The 18740-nt window shown below is 47.0% G+C and overlaps 1 protein-coding gene across 2 annotated transcripts; it reads right to left on the bottom strand.

The window, feature by feature from the left end:
- Window positions 1-1791: 1791 nt before the first annotated feature.
- Window positions 1792-15338, bottom strand: SLC25A28 (solute carrier family 25 member 28). Of its 2 annotated transcripts, XM_075843083.1 has the most exons (4): window positions 14878-15338; window positions 8369-8597; window positions 4781-4837; window positions 1792-3642 (listed from the first exon to the last, which is right to left on the bottom strand). In XM_075843083.1, exons 1-4 carry the CDS (start codon window positions 15175-15177, stop codon window positions 3131-3133), a joined length of 1098 nt encoding a protein of 365 aa, XP_075699198.1. In that variant the 5' UTR covers window positions 15178-15338; the 3' UTR covers window positions 1792-3130. The 2 variants fall into 2 exon arrangements, with proteins under 2 accessions (XP_075699198.1, XP_075699199.1); XM_075843084.1 differs by lacking the exons at window positions 8369-8597; window positions 14878-15338 and adding an exon at window positions 7488-8293.
- Between the last annotated feature and the right edge of the window lie 3402 nt (window positions 15339-18740).

The following is an 18740-nucleotide window of genomic DNA, read 5'->3' on the forward strand; positions in this document are numbered from 1 at the left end:
AAATCCCATGCAGAACCCGAGTTCACAGATCCCTCATAGACTTGAGTCGATTGAGGGATCTGTGAAAACAGGCAAAAATAGGACCGGTCCTAATTTTTTCACGGGCCGTAAAAAGAAACGGCCGTGGGAATAGCCCCATAGACACACATTGATTTTAATGCAGCCGTGTGACAACCGTTAATAAAAAATAAATAATAATTTAAAAAAAGCCATCACTTGGCCGATTGTCCTGTTTGTGTGAATAAGCCCTAAATCTTAGAAAGCATTAGTAAATCTGCCACATTATACAGATACTTCAATGAAATCCAGTTTCCCATGTCACTTCTTACCTGAAACCATGTGTGAAGCCAGTGCTGATAAGCGATCTGATGGATTTTTCCTGGGATGTTGCCCAACAATGCGCGCGCACGTGACAATGGCAGCTCTCCCATAGCCATATAGCTGCCATACGTACAGAGGCGGGATAGTGCACCGTGACGCATACATGAGGACGTTGGCTACTGCTACATGGAGACTTTAACAGCTCTTGTACACGACCGAAATCAGGCCATGAAAAACGGTCCATATGTCGGTCAGATTTCCCGGCCTGACGCCGGTGCAGGTGAACGGGTCTTCTGGCATCATAGACATTTGTAATGCTAGGGGTCTCTGCCTCCCCACGGAACTTCTGTGTCGTACGATATCATTTTGCGCAGTACAGAACAGCAGTTCCATGGGGAGGCAGCGACTCGTAGCTTCATACATGTCTATGACGGCAGGAGTCCCGTTCACCTGTACCGTTGTTGGGCCGGGAAATCCCACCGACACACGGCCTGTTTTCACGGCCCGATCTCAGTCGTGTGCAAGAGCACTTGGGCTTTATTCACACGACTGGGTGCCAAAATCAGCCATGTAAACCGGCAGTTTTTCAATTTGCACCCGTGCAGGAACCGTTTTCACGGATCCCGCATAGACTTGTCTATTGAGGGATCCAGGAAACCGTGCAAAAATACCACATGTCCTATTTTTGCACGATTTTTTTCACACGGTCCATTAAAAGAACAAAACCAGCCGTTTGAATAGCCCCATAGATATGCATTGATTTTAATGCAGCCGTGTGACAGCCGTTAAAAAAACATCCGTCGCCCTGCCGATTATCCGTCATGTGAATAAGGCCTTAAAGTAAATGAGGTGGAGTGCAATACCAGACCCAGCCAATGGACAACAGGGATGTGTTTTTTTTTTAAAAACAAAAAAAACTGGGCAACCCCTTTAAGAGCAGCATTAGGCCTTATTCACACGAACGTGTGCGTTTTGCGCACGCAAAAAGTTGGTGTGGCATGATTTGGTGCGTGCCTTTGTGATTTCCACGCATATGGCAGCGTGATGACACTGTTTTTATGTTTACAAACAAAAGCAGGAGATGCTTTTCTATTTTCATTCATTTATTTTACTACTTAAGCGCAAATCACACGTGGCACCTGGAAGTGCTTCCGTGTGCCGTGCGCGATTTTCATGCACCCATTGACGTCAATGGGTGTGTGATGCGCAAAAAACGGCCAAGTATAGGACATGTCGTGAGTTTTACGCAGCGGGCACGCTGCGTGGAAAACACGGAATATCTGAATGGCCCCATTCACTAACATAGGTCCGTGTGACGCGCGTAATTTTCACGGACATAATACACGTGAGGCTAAAATTTCACGGCACTGATGTGGTATTCTTCAAGGAAGCGCGTGTATACAGATATACAATCGGGTGCCGATTTTCTATTTCATTGACATTTGTAGAAAATCATTAACGCAATTACAATTATTCACTGTCTCAATTTTTAATGTGCATTTGGACCAGGATAAATCAGAGAACAGTTTTGGATGAGATCAGAGCAGCAGACCCAGAATCCAAGAGTACACATCAGTACGCTGTTACATACCAGTATAGAAAGTGGGAGGCGTTAAACAATTTATGGAACAGACACCGAAATAAATACTTTTTTCCACCAGCTAAAAAAAAACAAAAACAAAAAAAATAACAAAATCAAATACTAACTAAATAATAAAGACTGGAGGAAATTAAAATGTACCCGAGGTTACACGGACACGTCTCCAGCAGATGGTATCGCACATTCAGAGTCTCATCAGTTGTGCAAATGGGATGACGAATGTGTGCACACCGATTAAGAAGTCATTAAAAGACAAATAAGTACATTTGCTGTAAGCAAAACAAGGCATCTCTTCCAGGAACCAGATGTGCGCCGACGGTCAACACTCCCTGCAATTCTACACCGCGTGCCCCATGACAAACATGCCGGAACAAGGCCTGGTCCATGCGCTACCACGAGACACTACTGCGGCATTATGCGCTATGGCAGCATGTGGGGCCTCCGTTGCAGTTTTATGAGGGGGGGTGGGGCTTTAAATTTGGAACATAGAAATGACATCATCTTACAAAAATAGGTCAAGGAGGTGAATTGGCCAAAAATAATATACAATTATCATCTCCCACTCTCGATCTTAGAATAAAATTAAAAAAAGCCACCAAAGTGGTTTAAGTGCTTTATCGTGTGCGTGGTGACAACGGCCTTGGTGACTGTTACGTCTTGGGACAGGACTTTGGTAAGGACACTGCAATTGGAAACAATGGTAAACATTATTGAGTGCATGAAGAAAGGGGGGTAAAGGTAGCGGAAGCTTTCCAAGTGCCCCCCTCGTAGGGTTACTGCTGTAACAGACACATTTAAAGATATATGCACACAGCTCAGAGATGACGGGGCAAACTCCAAAGTCAAAAAAGATCTACATCCAGCCTAGTCATACGGTAAAGGTGCGGAGTTTTAGCTGATGGGATCTCTGGATCTAAAGACTAAATACTAGAAGAGGAAATGAAGCAGATGAGGCATCGATAGTCGTGTGATATGGTAGTGCTTGGTATCGACATTCAGAATTATGCAAATTAGCAGATTAAATCGCCAGTGGGCCGGAACTGGTCAAGAACGACACATTGTATTGGTTTGTTCTGCGCGTTGTATCGGGTGGAGGACAGGGGCCTCTCCTCATGCTAAGAACAGGTACGATAAAACAATAAAAAGGCGGAGAAGAGCTCAGTCACTGTGCCCGGAGCTTCTCTGATCGTGTGCTTTGGTAACGCGCTCTCAGCGGCCGGCCCTCCTTTCCTCCTGGCGCTTGGTGATCATGTATTTGAAGAACTCGTACACAGACCACGCGATGGCCGTTGAGGGCATCTGATAGATGACCCTGGCCTGAACACCCCGGAAGTAGGCAGCCACGCCACCTATTTGGTAAACCGTCCTGAAGGCATTAGCCATGCCGGTGATATGTCCACTCGTGTTCAAGGCCAGAGATTCCTGCGTGTTGAGTAAGGTTTTACAAACGTCCAGTGGCGTGGTGGCGGCAGCAGCCACCGCTCCCGCGCACGCCCCCGAGACCATGTGGGAGCCCGGGTTGTACTGTCGGTGAGGATTTAGATGCTCCTGCAAGAACTCGTAAGTCATGAAGTGTATGGCCTGGAAGGGGATATTCATAGTCAGTTGGGTCGTGTAGCTTCTGTAAAAGGCACCAGCGCCCTCCTTCCGCCACACCGCCCTCATGCAGTCAGTGACTCGCCGGTATGGCGAATTGTACATCTGCATCCTCTGCTTGATCACTTTTAAAGGAAAGGTCAACCAAGAATCCAAAGGCAGAATAAAACCCAGGTCCAGATGAGCCCGAAAACAGGAAAAAAAAAAAAAAAAAAAAAAAAAGTTAGTTGGATTTTTTTGGAAAGCAAAAACAAAACAATACAAAAAGTTGTTCTCTTGCAGCTAAAATCATGGCCTCTTAAGTAGTCCCTCCCCTTTTTTAAAGGGTTGTTCCACGAGGAACATTTATCAGCTATGCACAGAATAGGTGATGTGTCTGATCGCTGGAGCCCCCACGATCCCTAGAATAGCGGACCCGAGTCTCCCGTTCCTCCTCACGGCACGAGTGCAGTATGACCGGAGCGGTGGTCACACACGTGCCCTGCCACTCCTTTCAATGTCTATAGGGCTGGCGGAAGCAGCCGAGCGCGGTACTTTGCCACATTGTACTACTAAAAGGAAACGCAATTAAATTTTCACACTCCAAAACGAAGAACATATTTAACCCCTTCCCCCTGCAGCTATTTTTCATTTTAGTTTTTTCCACCCCACCTTCCAAAAGGCATAAACTTTTATTTTACCGCCAATCTAACCCTACGAGGGCTTGTTTTTTGCGGTACGAGTTGTAGTTCTTCACAGCACCATTTATTGTACCATATAATGTACTGGGAAACTGGAGAAAAATTCTGTGTGGCGTGAAATGGGAAAACAAAAAACAGTAATTCTGCCATTGTTTTTTGGATTTTGTTTTTGCGGCTTTTACCGTGCGGTAAAAAATTTTTGTCATTTATGGGGCCTTTTCTATCCTACAACAGGGATGAGATCAGCAGTTAAACATCTAAAGACCCGGAGTCTTATTAGGCCATTTGTCGACTTCATGACTCCGATGTGATCATCATCTGGACCGCAAAGCCTATTGGTCTACAAAGTCCAGGCGATCATGAGAAGATCATTTCATGAGAATATAATTGCATTAAGGCGCTCGAGTGTGACGTGCTGGCTGACGCTTACGTAAGGAGTCTAGTTTTCTAAAATGTATTGATATGAGCTATGATTTTTATTTTATAATTCATGTTTTATTTGTCAATGTCAAAATTGTAAAAGTGTCAAAAATTTGATGACATTTTCGGGGCAATTGAACCAATAATTGTAGGTCCTTCTCACCTTCTGCGGGATTCATAGCTGCGTCATGTAACAGTGTCGCTACGCACCCAGCGGCCCCTGAAAGACAAAAACTGCATCAAGTGAGGGAGCGCAGTGTCACAGCAAAGGGTTAACTCCCCTAGGAATTACTTGTCCAGCTGCATGGCCATCAACAGTCCCTGGAGATCTATGAAGGAGTCATTTTGTATGTCAGCATGGCCTTAAAGACCCTTCCAACTAATAGCGCTTTATACATGGCGGCAATAGTTATTCTGTGTATCAATGTAGTATAAGGGGCAATTTATTGACTTTTATTTTGGAGATCTCCGAGTTATAGGGTGCTGGAGCCCCCAGAAACGTGAATGGGCCTTCCTTCTAGATCAGTGGCAGCCCCACTTTACAGACCCCACCAGTCAGATCTTTAATAAAACTGGAGATGTACTTTAAACTTCACAATCTACAATTTCAATTCCTTGGTGGGCTCGGGAAGGGAAGCGACACCTGCTCCAAGCAAGGGTTGTCATTTAAATGGGTATTCCCATAATCATTAATCACCTATGCACAGGATAGGTGATAAATATCTGATCGGTGGGGGTCTGACCGCTGGGACCCTCGCCGATCACGAGAACGGGCTTACCTTGCCATTTCTGTGAGCCCCATAGGAATGAAGCTGTACTGCTCATGCTCGACCACCGCTCCATTCATTTCTATGGGGCTGCTGAGTGCCATCTTCAGCAGCCCCATAGAAATAAATGGCACGGTGGCCAAGCCGGCGCACTACCGCTCCCTTTCTCAGGAGCTCCTAGCAATGGCAAGGTAGGCCTGTGCGAGCTCTGTGAAGGTCCCAGGGGATCGGACCCCCGTCGACCAGATATTTATCACCTATCGTGTGGATAGGTCATAAATATTATGAGAAAACCCCTTTAACAACATATGGTGAATCAGACATATAACTATAGATCCCCCACTCCAAGGTGCGCTTTATTAACTCATTGTTGGTTAACCTTCCCTGCACCCATGAATGTTTACAGGTAGTGAAGATATAGTACTATAGATTATTTGTGTTATACCAGTTATTACATGTATTTTTTTTCGGGGTGGATTCACCTTTGATCATCATTTACCTCCAGATACATTCTACATATAACTTTGCTTTACTTATCTCAGACTGATCTTGAGTTGCATCATGTCCTCTTGTACAGTTACATCCGGGACGCTGCTAGGCGCTACTTGGAAATCACGCAACGGTATGCCAAATGAGACATAGGACTAAACACTACATCTACCAGAACGTGCCACAGCTGAAGACGCTCAGTGTACACACAAACAGCAGGGTGCTGAAATAATACAGTATAGGGGCTCATTCCCATGGCAGAGGCTGTAGGAAGGCACAATGGGTCCCCACTGCTCCGTATAAGGACTCCTGCACACGACCGAGTGCCACTCTGGCAGTTTTTCACGGCCTTTGAGTGGCACCCAATAGTTTTCACGGACCCGTTCACTTCAGTGGGTGAATCGGGCCTGTGAAAATGGACAGGACTGTCCTATACGTGGAAAGATAGAACATGTCCTATCTTTCCATGGATCACAGATGGCACTTGGACGGCCGCGTGCAGGAAACCCAATGCTCAGTATGACGCCGTAATATGGTTTTATTTTCTCCTAGAAGAATAGAACCGTAATAGGGCATCCGATGGCGCATGCCCCCTATTAAACCTGATACATACGGAACAGTAGAGCCCCATAGAAGTCTATGGGTGCCGCATTGCTGCCATAACGGGACAATCATTTGCACACTATCTGGCCACTGCCCTATTATTTTCTTTTATAATCGTAAACGTTTAACTCGTAACTTAGATCAAGTCCCCAATCGGTTATGACCTATTAAACGAATTTCTATTGGTCCCATAACAATAACGTCTTTTCCATGCATGGGAACCTTCAACCAGTTTTTAACTGGGAGCCGGCTTCTTTAAGCCCTTGCGTTAAGCGGTTGTCAACCGGGGAAAAAGGTAGCGTTACGTGGCAGCCACTCAAATGCAAGGACATGCCAGTTTCCCCGGAGCAGGATCACCCCCTATGAGGTCCATATCATTTAATAGGGCATATGGACAGAAGTTGTCTTCATAAGACAACCCCTTTAAGACATGTCGTCACTCCCGATCAGTACCAGTAAAGTAAAGCAGAGTATTTGCAAAGTGAATCAATATTTGGGGTCATGTATCCAGTGTCATAAGACATAAGTAAAGAAGTATAGCATAACAACTGCTCTGCGTATTTACTAACATGAGGCAGTCTTCAGGCCGCCATTCCTGAACCTATATATTCATGATGTGTACTATTGATGCACGACCCCTAATAGAATATAAAAAATACAAGACAGTTTTCAAAGGTGAACTTACACTTTTCAAAGAATATTCCCATCATATAAACTTATGGCATGACTAGCTCAGCTGTTCCCCTAACTCCCATAGAAATTAATAGCGAGAAAGAGAGCTGCCCACATGCACGGCCACCACACAACACATTTTCTGCGGCCACAGGACCCCCCTCTCTAGATAGGTGCAGTTCCAGTGGATTTGCCATAAATGTCTATGATGGGAATAACCCTTTTAATCATCTTTTGCAATAAAACAAACGTAAGTTACATTTTGCTGTATATTCCTATTGCCAAACTCAGTACTTTTTTTTTTTCTTTTGCTATGAAATTATACGCTTTCTGATTAACTTATTATTTTTAGCTTTTTCCAATCCTGAATCCTGGGGCACTTAGGTGATAAAAAGGGAAAAGATGCAATCCAGCAATGAGTAAGGGAAGAGGCCTCTGATCGGACGCCCTCTCTTCTCGTCACCCGGTGACTCGCTGCTGGCATGGACTTGCGCTGGATTCTAACAAGCTCAGACCAGTCAAACATGGTGACAGACGCCCGGCACACACATCAGTGTCTCTAGCCACAGCTCCACCCTGCAGAACACAGTCAAATCAGCTATGCGGAGCTGTGTGTGTGAGTGCCCTCCGTATGGTCGCTTCATTAATAATAAAACTGGCGCCGGTAACCAGCTCTAGATCCTGTGCAGCAGCAAAGTCACATTAGTGTGAGCTTCGAGGGAACAATACCGCCATTGATAGCCCGAGCTGCAAGAACAAGGATCCTAAAATGCGAACAGTCTTGTGATTACACCACCCACTGAAAGTCTTGTTTTCGTGAAGGGTTAATGTCCACTTGAGGGGAATTGGCGAAGACGACACGTGAACTTTGGACACGCTCAATATCAAAAATTAACAGAAGTTCAACTCCTATGGCTCGACCAAGATACTGCATGGCAACAAAGGGACAACTAAGACTAATGGGGTATATGAAGCTCTGTGGAACGGATTACGTTCACAGTCCTATAGCTTCAGGGTCTGTTCCTGGTAGAGGAGTATGGCAAGAAACAAACTCAGGGACTTGGCAGTGCCCCCATGGGATCTAAATTTTCCTAAAGAAAAAAAAAATCCTGAGGAAAAAAAAAAAAAAAAAGTCTCCAGTAGAAGGGACACATATTAGGAAATTTTTGTAAAAAAGCACAAGTGCTGAGCACTATGGACTGGACAGGAATCATCAATACCATTAGCTATATGGCTATTGCCCCCGGGGCGGATCACATCACTCAATGTCTTTTTTAATTTTTCGTAGCAGGCAAAATAGAGGGCGTGGGCAGGGCCTGCGCCGGTGGCTGTAACATTCATTCCTCGCATCGGCCTCCAGAAACCTTCGGTGCGGATGATTTTGGACAAGGCCTCCATGACGTTGCGATAACGAGCTGCGGGATCGGGCTGCAGGCTCTGCATGCGGGTCTAGAAGAGGAAGAGAGAGAATTATCTTCTGCATCGTGACGACTGATTGTTTGAGATGCTGCATTCCCACTTTACAATCCTCGTGTATGCGTATACAGCAGAGCCGAGTCATGCAGCACGACACAGAGATGTAATGGAGAGCGTGTGCGTTTCATCAGTGGGTTTGCATAGGACTGCAAGAAAACAAACTGCAATATCTGAATGGGGTTGTTCGAAATGCAGATTACACTGGTGCACAATTAATCAGTTTAATCACAAATTCCCCTCTGCTACATATGTATCGCTCCTTAAAGGGGTATTCCGGTTACAAGTTACCCCCTATCCGTAGGGTAAGGGGTAACTTGCTGATCGGTGGGTGTCTGACAGCTCGGACCCCCACCGTTTGCGAGAACGGGGAGCCCGAAGTTGCCCGAACCCCACGTTCCGCTGCAGCTCCATTCATTCTCTATGGCAGCGCCTGAAAATGCCAAACACTGCACTCGGCTATCTCTGGCGCTCCCATAGAGAATGAATGGAGCGGCAGTGCGCACGAGCGATCTGCCGCTCGGTTCAAACTTGGGGTTCGGGAAAATTCGGGCTGCCGGTTCTGGTAAACGGTGGGGGTCCGAGCTGTCAGACACCCACCAATCAGCAAGTTACCCCTGGATAGGGGGTAACTTGTAACCGGAATATCCCTTTAAGTGCACAATTTGGTTGGATTCACATGGGACGGAAGTAGCACTTGTGAATTCAGCCCTACACAGCCATATTTATGTTCTGTATTACCTACCAAAAAATAGGAGCAAATCTCAACTTAACCCTTTAGGAACTGGTCTATTTTGGGCCTTCAGGATTTTTTTTTTTCTAAATTGCCGGTCAGTGTATGTATAAGGCACATGCCCTTTTTGGGTCCCAGCAGTCATGCTAACCCATCCGCACCCTGCAATCTCGTCGCAGGCTGTCGATGGGCTGACAGAGGTCACTGGTCGATAAGTGGTATTAGAGTTTTAGTATTATGATTTCAAATATACTTTCTGTATCAATATCTCATGGTTTTCAAGATCTCCGCTTGCTGTTATTGAACATGAACAAACAGCTTATATTAATACACAATGACATTGTATTCAGAGCAGCCCCTATTGTAACAGGTCCACCCCCCACAACTGCTGCTCCAACTTCCTGGTTATGCCACATGGTATTGTAACGGCGCCAATTTCCCTATAGAGCAATGATATAACGCATCCACCTTCCGGTCAGTGTGTGGCAACATGAGCATCATTGCGAGTTCACAGCTAACATTGCAGAAGATATAAAACACGTCGAGAAAAAAAGATCCCGACACCCAACAAGATTTACATGCAGATTGTGAGGAGCAAAAGACGATGGTGGGCAGTGGCCACCCAACCGCACTTAAAGAGTCTCTGTCACCACATTATAAGTGCCCTATCTTGTACATGATGGGATCGGCGTTGTAATGTAGATCACAGCAGTGTTAGGAATTATGACCTATTTTAGATTTATGCTAATGAGTTTCTCAATGGACAACTGGGCGCGTTTTACTTTTTGACCAAGTGAGCGTATGACGCTGACCAATCAGCGACCAATCAGCATCATACACTTCTCTCCATTCATTTACACAGCACATAGCGATATAGTTATATCGCTATGTGCAGTCACATACACACACTATAACGTTACTCATGTGTCATGACAATAAATATACATTACCTCCAGCCAGGACATGATGTCTATTCAGAATCCTGATACTTCTGTAGCGTCTGTGTGATATTTACAGCACAGCGAGATCTCACTGTAAATAACAGCTTACAGCGTAATCTCACGAGACTACGCCTGCTATGCTGTAACTCAGAGACGCTACAGAAGTGTCAGGATTCTGAATAGACGTCACGTCCTGGCTGGAGGTAATGTATATTCACTGTCATGACACATGAGTAGCGTTATAGTGTGTTTATGTGGCTGCACATAGTGATATAGCTATATCGCTATGTGCTGTGTAAATGAATGGAGAGAAGTGCATGACGCTGATTGCTCACTGATTGGTCAGCGTCATACACTCCTCTGTACAACGCCCACTTGGTCTAAAGTAAAAACACGCCCAGTTGTCCATTAAGAAACTCATTAGCATAAATCTAAAATAGGTCATAACTCCGTCAAAAATGATCGTTTTTCTAAATAAAAACCACTGGTGTGATCTACATTACAGCGCCGATCACATCATGTACAATACAGGCCACTTATAATGTGGTGACAGACGCTTTAATCGAAAAAAAAGTTACCAACTGAATATACAACGTATTCAAGGAAAATGATGACACGACAACAACCCCTTTGCATACCCCCTATTAGGCCTTGTTCAGACAGTGCAAATTTGCACATATAAAGGAAGGCCTCAGGCTGAGTTCACACGGGGCGGATAACAGCATGCAGCGCATCGGCCCATGTGCGTCACAGGGAATTCCGGGTGAAAAAGCGCACCAAATTGTGGTGGTTTTTCGCCCGGGATGCCCACTCCGATTAACTGCAACACTTAGCCGGCCGGCTTCCTGGGATGACGTTTTCTCCCAGGATACGGCTACAGCCTGTGATTGGCTACAGCGGTCACATGGGATGAAACGTCATTCCAGGAGGCCGCACTGGAGGGAGGAACACAGACTTCTGGGTAAGTACGAGATTTTTGTTTTTTGGAGTTGCTTTTTTTGCGGCAGAATCGCTGCGAACCCGTCGCAAAAAAACGCAACATCTGCCATTTACCTCCCCATTGAATTCAATGGAGAAATACCACAACAAATAAACAGCGTTTACGTAAATACAATGGACATGCTGCGGTATAAAATTCCGCACCGCAGGTCAATTTGAGCGTTTTTTCCGCTCAGTATTTACGCAGCGTGTGGATGAGATTTGTTTTATCTCATCCACTTTGCTGCTACTGTATTTGGTGCGGATGTTCCACAACGAATTCCGTTGCTGAAAAACCGCAGTATTTACACAACGTGTGAACTCACCCTTAGGTCGGATCCACACGAACGTGTCTGTTTTGCGCACGCAAAAAACGCTGCGTTTTGCGTGAGCAAAAGACACTTAACAGCTGCGTGTGTCAGCCCCGTATGATGCGCAGCTGCGTGCTTTTCGCGCAGCCGCCATCATTATGACACTCCGTTTGGATGTTTGTAAAGAGAAAAGGACGTGGTGCTTTTCTGTTTTCATTCATCCTTTTCACTGCTGTTGCGCGAATCACGCTCGTCCCACAGTAGTGCTTCCGTGTGGCATGCGTGATTTTCACGCACCCATTGACTTCAATGGGTTCGTGATGCGCGAAATACGCTCAAAGGACGGACATGTCGCGAGTTTTTCGCAGCGGATTAACGCTGAGTAAAAATCACGCACATGTCTGCACTGCCCCATAGACGAATATAGGTCCGTGCGAGGCACGTGAAAATCGCGCGCGTTGCACGGACATATATCCCGTTCGTCTGAATAAGCCCTAAGACTGTTTCCTCTTCTGGATCCAATTCTGTTTTTGGATTTTAAAAAAAAAATGCATGCAAAATCTGCACTTTGTGAATAAAGCCGAAGGCTTTCGCCGATTGCCCGAACATTGGCTCGTGTGAAAGTGCCTTAAATGTCAGTTTTGTTTTTTCCGGATCTAGTGTCTGATTTAGGGATCCAATCTGGGGGTCCATGCTGCGGCCCCGCGCACTCTAGTTACACCCGTTAGTCTACCTATACACATTAGATGTAGGTCGGCTGAACCCGCAGGAGATGTCGGGGGCAGAGAGGGGTCAACATGTTGAATTTCAACATGCCCGATCCTTTCGTTCGTTATTAGATAAGCCGCTGCCTGAGGAGCCTTGCAACAGCTTTCTCCCGGAGAACACCCGCCGAACCGAGCGTGCAGGTGTATGGGGGAGTCGGGAGGATTCGTTTTCGGGCCGAAAGAGGAACCTTAAAAAAATACTTGACAACTGGTGGGGGGAGGGCACCATATTCCTGCTGCAGGGATCGTCACTCCGCTTTCCCACAGTGCTGAATGACACAGCTGCCTATTTATGACACGATACATCCACATCTGCCATGGCAGTCATATTGGACGCCACCCAGCTTTCCCAGATCCAGATACAAATCAAGATGCAGATGAAAAAATTATTATTTCACCGAAGTCCGCGACTATGAACGAGGACAGTTTGACTTTTCTCACCCTTGCGCCCAATTTAACCCTTCTTTCCGCGGTTGGCATTTGCTGCTCGTTCAGTATAATCGCCCTCATTGTGTGCGCTTTACTGCAGCTTTTCCGGTATCGTTTTCCAGTTAAGCTCCTCCATTTGTTCAGATTAGTGCGTGGATCCAGTTACCTGCTGCTTTTTTATCTGCACGCCGACGCCAAACCAGTTTCTCAGGGAAAGCAACACCGAGCGCGGCGGCCGCAGACTAATTACTTAACGCTTTAATTAGAACGTCAACAAGCAATGCCAGGCTGGCAGCTCCGAGCTCCTTATAAGATGGCGACTGAAGTGCTACACACCCACATGGGCACCAATGCCAGCCTGGAAGAGAGTGTAGTAAATAAGGAGGCCAGTGCCAGCAGAATCTACAAACACGGCCGACTCGCAGGACGTGGACGCCAGGAAGACTACGGACGTTCATTACTATTCAGCGTGGCAGCCGGGTCTGCGGAGGACACTCAAGTAGGCCCCATCCACACTGCCTAATGAATGGGAAGGCCTCGCTGACAGAAGGGCCCCCCTCCCCTCAGTAAATAGAACAGCCTTGAGTCCTTCTTGTCAGCGGTCTAGGAAAGCAGGGTGACAACTAATATCTCTGCAATTTATCACCCAGCTTTTCTTTCATCAACATCAAACCCGCCTAGAGATATAGGAACAGGGGATGTACGACTAGATCACCAGGATGACTTGCTGTTCAGGGTCCTAGGAAAGTTGGATCTCTAAAGGCAGCAATGTGGGTCAATACCAGCTTTGACGTGGCAGAGGGAGGGCATCAGATATATAGAATATATTTATATCATACCGGTCTGTGCCACCTCAGTCACTTGCGTGGAAATGTAGTATTAGACAGTGCCCATTAAAGTGAGTGGGCACCATGTAATGCAAGGCATATAGAAGGTGGGGACCCTGTGACAGATTTAGTCTCGGGCCCAGGAGCTTCACGTTACCCCACTGGGTTTAAGGCTCTGTTCACAACTCGTTTTCTGGCACGTTGAAGGTATATCCCAGGAGTATTCCCCAACTTATACCGCTGTATGGCATACAGTGGCATAGGTCGGCCATTGAAAAAAAAATAAAAAGTATACCGTGTGGTAGGGCATGGGTCATGTTGGCGTAAACCTCGGACGTGCCTAAAAACGAGCTGTACGCAGACATACAAGTGAGAGTTACCCTGACAGCCATCAGCAGCGTCTCGCCTACATTATATATACACACACGGTGAAGCGTGCCGGAAACTGATAAGTAGTCGCTGGACATCTGGCGCCGCTTATCTCAGCGTAATCTATAGGACCAGACAGGTTAAACCACAACCCGTCAGATCTCTCTTGTACAGAACAAGATTTCACGCCCCAAATAGAGTGCAACACTGACCAACGCGCAGAAGTCGATGGAAATCGTGCATAACGCGAACGTCAAGAAAAAAAAACTGCATCACGACGTGTGCACCCGCGCCGATTCTGCTCGGAATCAGTTAAAAGTCCGTCCATGACAACCACTGCATAATGAAAAGATCTACAGCGGTCTAGAACTTTGTTTTTGATATTCCTTGCTATTTTCAGGAGCGCTGCTTGCAGTCAGTGAATAGGAACGGTTTTGTTTACATGCTGAAAACGCACAGATCACTTCACAGAACTGAGGGTTTGCTACAAATATACCTGGCAATCCTCTAAGATAACTATAGTCTGATACAATGTATCCACGCAGGTTGAATGTAACAAGTTGTTGAGGAGAGATTTGTGCTCAGCGGATACCGGTGGAGCAGAGTAAACTGTGAAAGGTGGAGTAGATCTGTATGGAATTTTCAGAAGGTTCCTATTCAGTGACAGCAAACAGAGCTGATGAAAAACAAACTCAAAGTGTACTATAAAGTTACAGAACTTTTTATCGCATCCTCGCAGGTCTATCAGGGTGCAGCAGTGGCCCCGCTGTTATTTGGGATGACAGGCGTGAGGGGCCCCTGCTGTGAGGAGGGGCCCAGGGTGAGTGGCAGACCGTGATGGCCGCATCCCTGTAGACACGTGGGTCCCATCCCCCCTCACACCCCACCATGTGGCTCTCACCTTGACACAGTCCACAGGGTACATGAGACAGTGCTCCATGATCCCGGCCACGGCCCCGGCCAGCATGTGCGTGGTGACGGTGGATCCCTCCGGCAGCGCCTCGTACTCCAGATCGTTATCCCCCTTAGCACTCAGTTCCCGGGACCGGCCCATGATCGTAGACTCAGCAGCGTTCAGTTCCGTGTCTGCGGCGGGCCCTCCAGCAGCCGGCCATCCACGTTTTACCCAAGCCCCCAGCACCCGGGCGGGATCCCCAGCGGACGCGCCCCCTCGTTCTTTCAGCACGGCCTCCAGCTCCATGTTACAGTCTATAGGCTGCTCCCGGCCACCGGTCTGGGCCCCTGAGCGCCGCTGCTGACCCGATACCGCCGTGGTGGCGCCACCGAAACGCCCGCAAACTCGGGGTCCCCCCAAACACACACCCACTCCGTGCCCATTGGGTGGCCATCGCAAGGAAAGCGGACAGTGTTCCATAATCTCTGCAACTATTGGTCGACGGGGATGCTAATCGGTGCAAGGAATAAATTCATTGGCTGGGCGCTTCGCCCTTTAGCGCCCTCTTTGTTTACTGTTGTTGATTGGTTACAGAACCAAAAGTGGCGGGGCCAACGGTGATTGGCTAATGTGCCTGTCAGTTTAAAACCATTTTTTATTGCATAATCGCCCTGTAGCTGTCAGTGCGTCTCCTGCGGTCACGTGTCTGACAACCAAGTTGGCGGGGCCGGGTAGACGCTCCGTATTGGGGAGTACTGGGAGCTTAACTGGAGAGCAGACCAAGGTCAGGGTGCAAGGTCATGCGGCTTATACTAGTTAGATAACGCAAACTGTCTATTCCAAGGCTGGTTGGCTGTAAATCAGAGTTGTCCCTCTAACAAACTTACCCTCCCCCATCTTCACATCTTCCTAGTGCATTTTTATTTTTTTTACTCCTTGTTTCTGAACTATCCCTTTAAATTTACTATTTCCCCGCTAAAGGCTTTGCTTTGTATTGACGTTTTTATCAGGCCAAAAACCGCCATGGACTCTTCCTGTCACAGCCAATTTTAGTTTTTCCTCCCTGCCTTCCAAGAGCCATAGCTTTTTTTAAAATCTTTTCATCGATGTGGAACGAGTTGTAGTTCTTAATGCCACCATTTAACCCGTTAGTTAGGGACCGCCAATGCGCCTTCTCACGGCGGCCACTAACGGGCTTTATTCTGATGCATAAGGCTTTTCACGGTGCTGCATCAGAATAAAGCTGCGCCACCGGGAGCCGTTAAACTCCTTGTTCTCAGCTACCGGAAGTAGCTGAGAACTTTCGGCAGCGCTGCTCAAGCGGGCATATCGAAATCCATAGCGAGCACCGCATCTAAGTGGTTTTGGAGAGGGAGGGAGCTATGAGATCGCAGGGTGCCAATGTCTTCTATGGCAGCCGGGGTCCTAATAAAGACCCCCATGTCTGTAGTGGATGCCTGCTGGCCATGCCTCCCGCACGCGGCCCCTGGGTCTGTCATCTGCGGCCTGCGGAACACAGAGCCGCTAATATAGACTCTGCTCCGGGACTCTGTGGAATCCCTGACATTGCTGTCCATATATGGACAGTGTGTCAGGGTCTTCCCGAGAGTGGAGTCACGGGCAGAGCGCTAGTATAGGCTCTGCTCCGGGACTCTGGAATTCCCTGACATCGATGTCCACATATGGACAGCAATGTCTGGGGCTTCCCCAGAGCTGGAGTCCCGGGCAGAGCGCTATTATAGGCTCTGCTCCGGGACGCTGTGGAATCTTCTGACCTCGCTGTCCATACATCGACAGTGATGTCAGGGGCTTCCCCAGAGCAGGACTCCCAGTGATGTCAGGAGCACAGCTGGAGTCCCAGGAAGAGCCTACTACGCTCTGCCCGCGACTCCAGCTCTGGGGTTGCCCGTGACATCCATGTCCATATATGGACAGGGATTTCAGGAGCAGAGCTGGAATCCCAGGCAGAGTGCTAGAAGCGGCTCTGCTCCGGGACTCCAGCTCTGGGCAAGCCCCTGACATCACTGTCCATATATGGACACTGAAGTTAATGGCTTCCCCAGAGTTCCGGCGCAGAGCCTATACTAGTGCTCTGGCTCTGGCGTTGCCGCTGATATCACATTCTGGTCCAGGAAGATCCCCTGACGTCACAGTGTATGGACAGTGACGTCAGGGGCTCCAATAGTAGAGGAATCCCCAGCCAAAGGGTCGGCAACACTCTGACTGGGGATTCCACTCCTAGAGGGAACCCAAATGGAGCTATCTACTGGGGGTGTCTGTGGCACTATCTACAGAGGGCACTGTGGCAGCATCTGTGGAGGGCACTGTGGCAGCATCTTCGGAGGGCACTGGCAGCATCTTTGGAGGGCACTGTGGCAGCATGTACGGAGGGCACTGCGGCATTATCTACGGATGGCACTGCGGCATTATCTACAGAGGGCACTGTGGCATTATCTACAGGGGGCACTGTGGCATTATTTACAGAGGGCATTGTGGCATTATCTAAAAAGGGGCTGCCCAATCTTGACGTGTCTTCCAAACACTGCCAACTGAGCCGCCGGACTGCATTTAGCGACACTTAAACTGAATTGTTGAAATAAGCACTTGGAGAAATATCTCAAATTTTAAACCTAGCGCTATTATTATAGTAATGTAGTATTATTATTATAGTAATGTAGTGTTATAGTAGATCAAATAACTAATTGATTAACAATAATTTTGTATTGTATCAAATTTGAAAGTAATGCGGCCCGTCAATTTCACATTTTTCTATATGTGGCCCACTTACCCGGCCGAGTTTCAGACCCGTGGCCTAGCAGATGCCTGTCTGTTGTAAATGGACAGGCAGTAATACAGAAGTATTGCAGTGTATTATAAAAGCGATCGGAGCGATCTCTAAGTGGGTCTAGTAAAAAAGTTTAATAAAGTTATTCATAAATAAGTAAAAAAAATGAAAAACCCACCTTTTCGCCTTACAAAATGCTTTATTATGAAAAAAAAGTTACACATATTTGGTATCGCCGTGTCCGTAACGACCCCAACTATAAAGCGATTATGTTATTTAACCCACTCGGCAAATGCTGTAAAAAAAATAAAATAAAAACCAATGGCAGAATTGCTGTTTTCTGTTCATCTGACATTGAAAAAAATGTGATAAAAAGTGATCAAAAAGTCACATGTATTCCAAAATTGTGCCAATAAAAACTAGAAGTCGTCCTGCAAAAAAAAAAGCCCTCCTACAGCTGCATCGGCAGAAAAAAAAAAAAGTTATGGCTCTTCAAATGTGGAGACAAAAAAACAACATTTTGAAAAAAAGGGTTTTAGGCCCCACGCACACGACCGTAAAAACCCCCGTAATAACGGGCTCATAGACTTCTATTGGCCACGGGTACCTCCCCGTATGCTTACGGGAAGGTGCCCGGGCCGTTGAAAAATATAGAACATGTCCTATTTCAGGCCGTAATAACGGCACGGGCAGCCCATAGAAGTCTATGGGGCTCCCGTAATTACGGGAGCGTTGCTAGGCGACGTCAGGGGATTTCCCTGTCTGCAGGCCACAGCCCTCATTTATTGTACGCGTGTATGAAGAGAAAGATGGCACTGACAAAACTCCAAGTGGAGAGCCTCATTTCATTTGTCCAAGACTACCCCGTGATATGGGACAAACGCCAGGAGGCGTATAAAGATAGCGTGGCAAAGGAGCAAGCCCGGAATGACGTGACGATGTCCCTCCATCCTGAGGAACGGGAGTCGGCGACGGTGAGGGAGCGTCGCGAGCTAGGTAAGTTGCCACCCCCTCCCCCCAAATGTTATTACAATCACGCTCTGTTTTAATTCAAATGTTTACTCTAATTCTGTTTGTTTTCTTT

Source organism: Rhinoderma darwinii, chromosome 11, assembly GCF_050947455.1.
Source record: "Rhinoderma darwinii isolate aRhiDar2 chromosome 11, aRhiDar2.hap1, whole genome shotgun sequence".
NCBI lineage: Eukaryota > Metazoa > Chordata > Amphibia > Anura > Rhinodermatidae > Rhinoderma > Rhinoderma darwinii.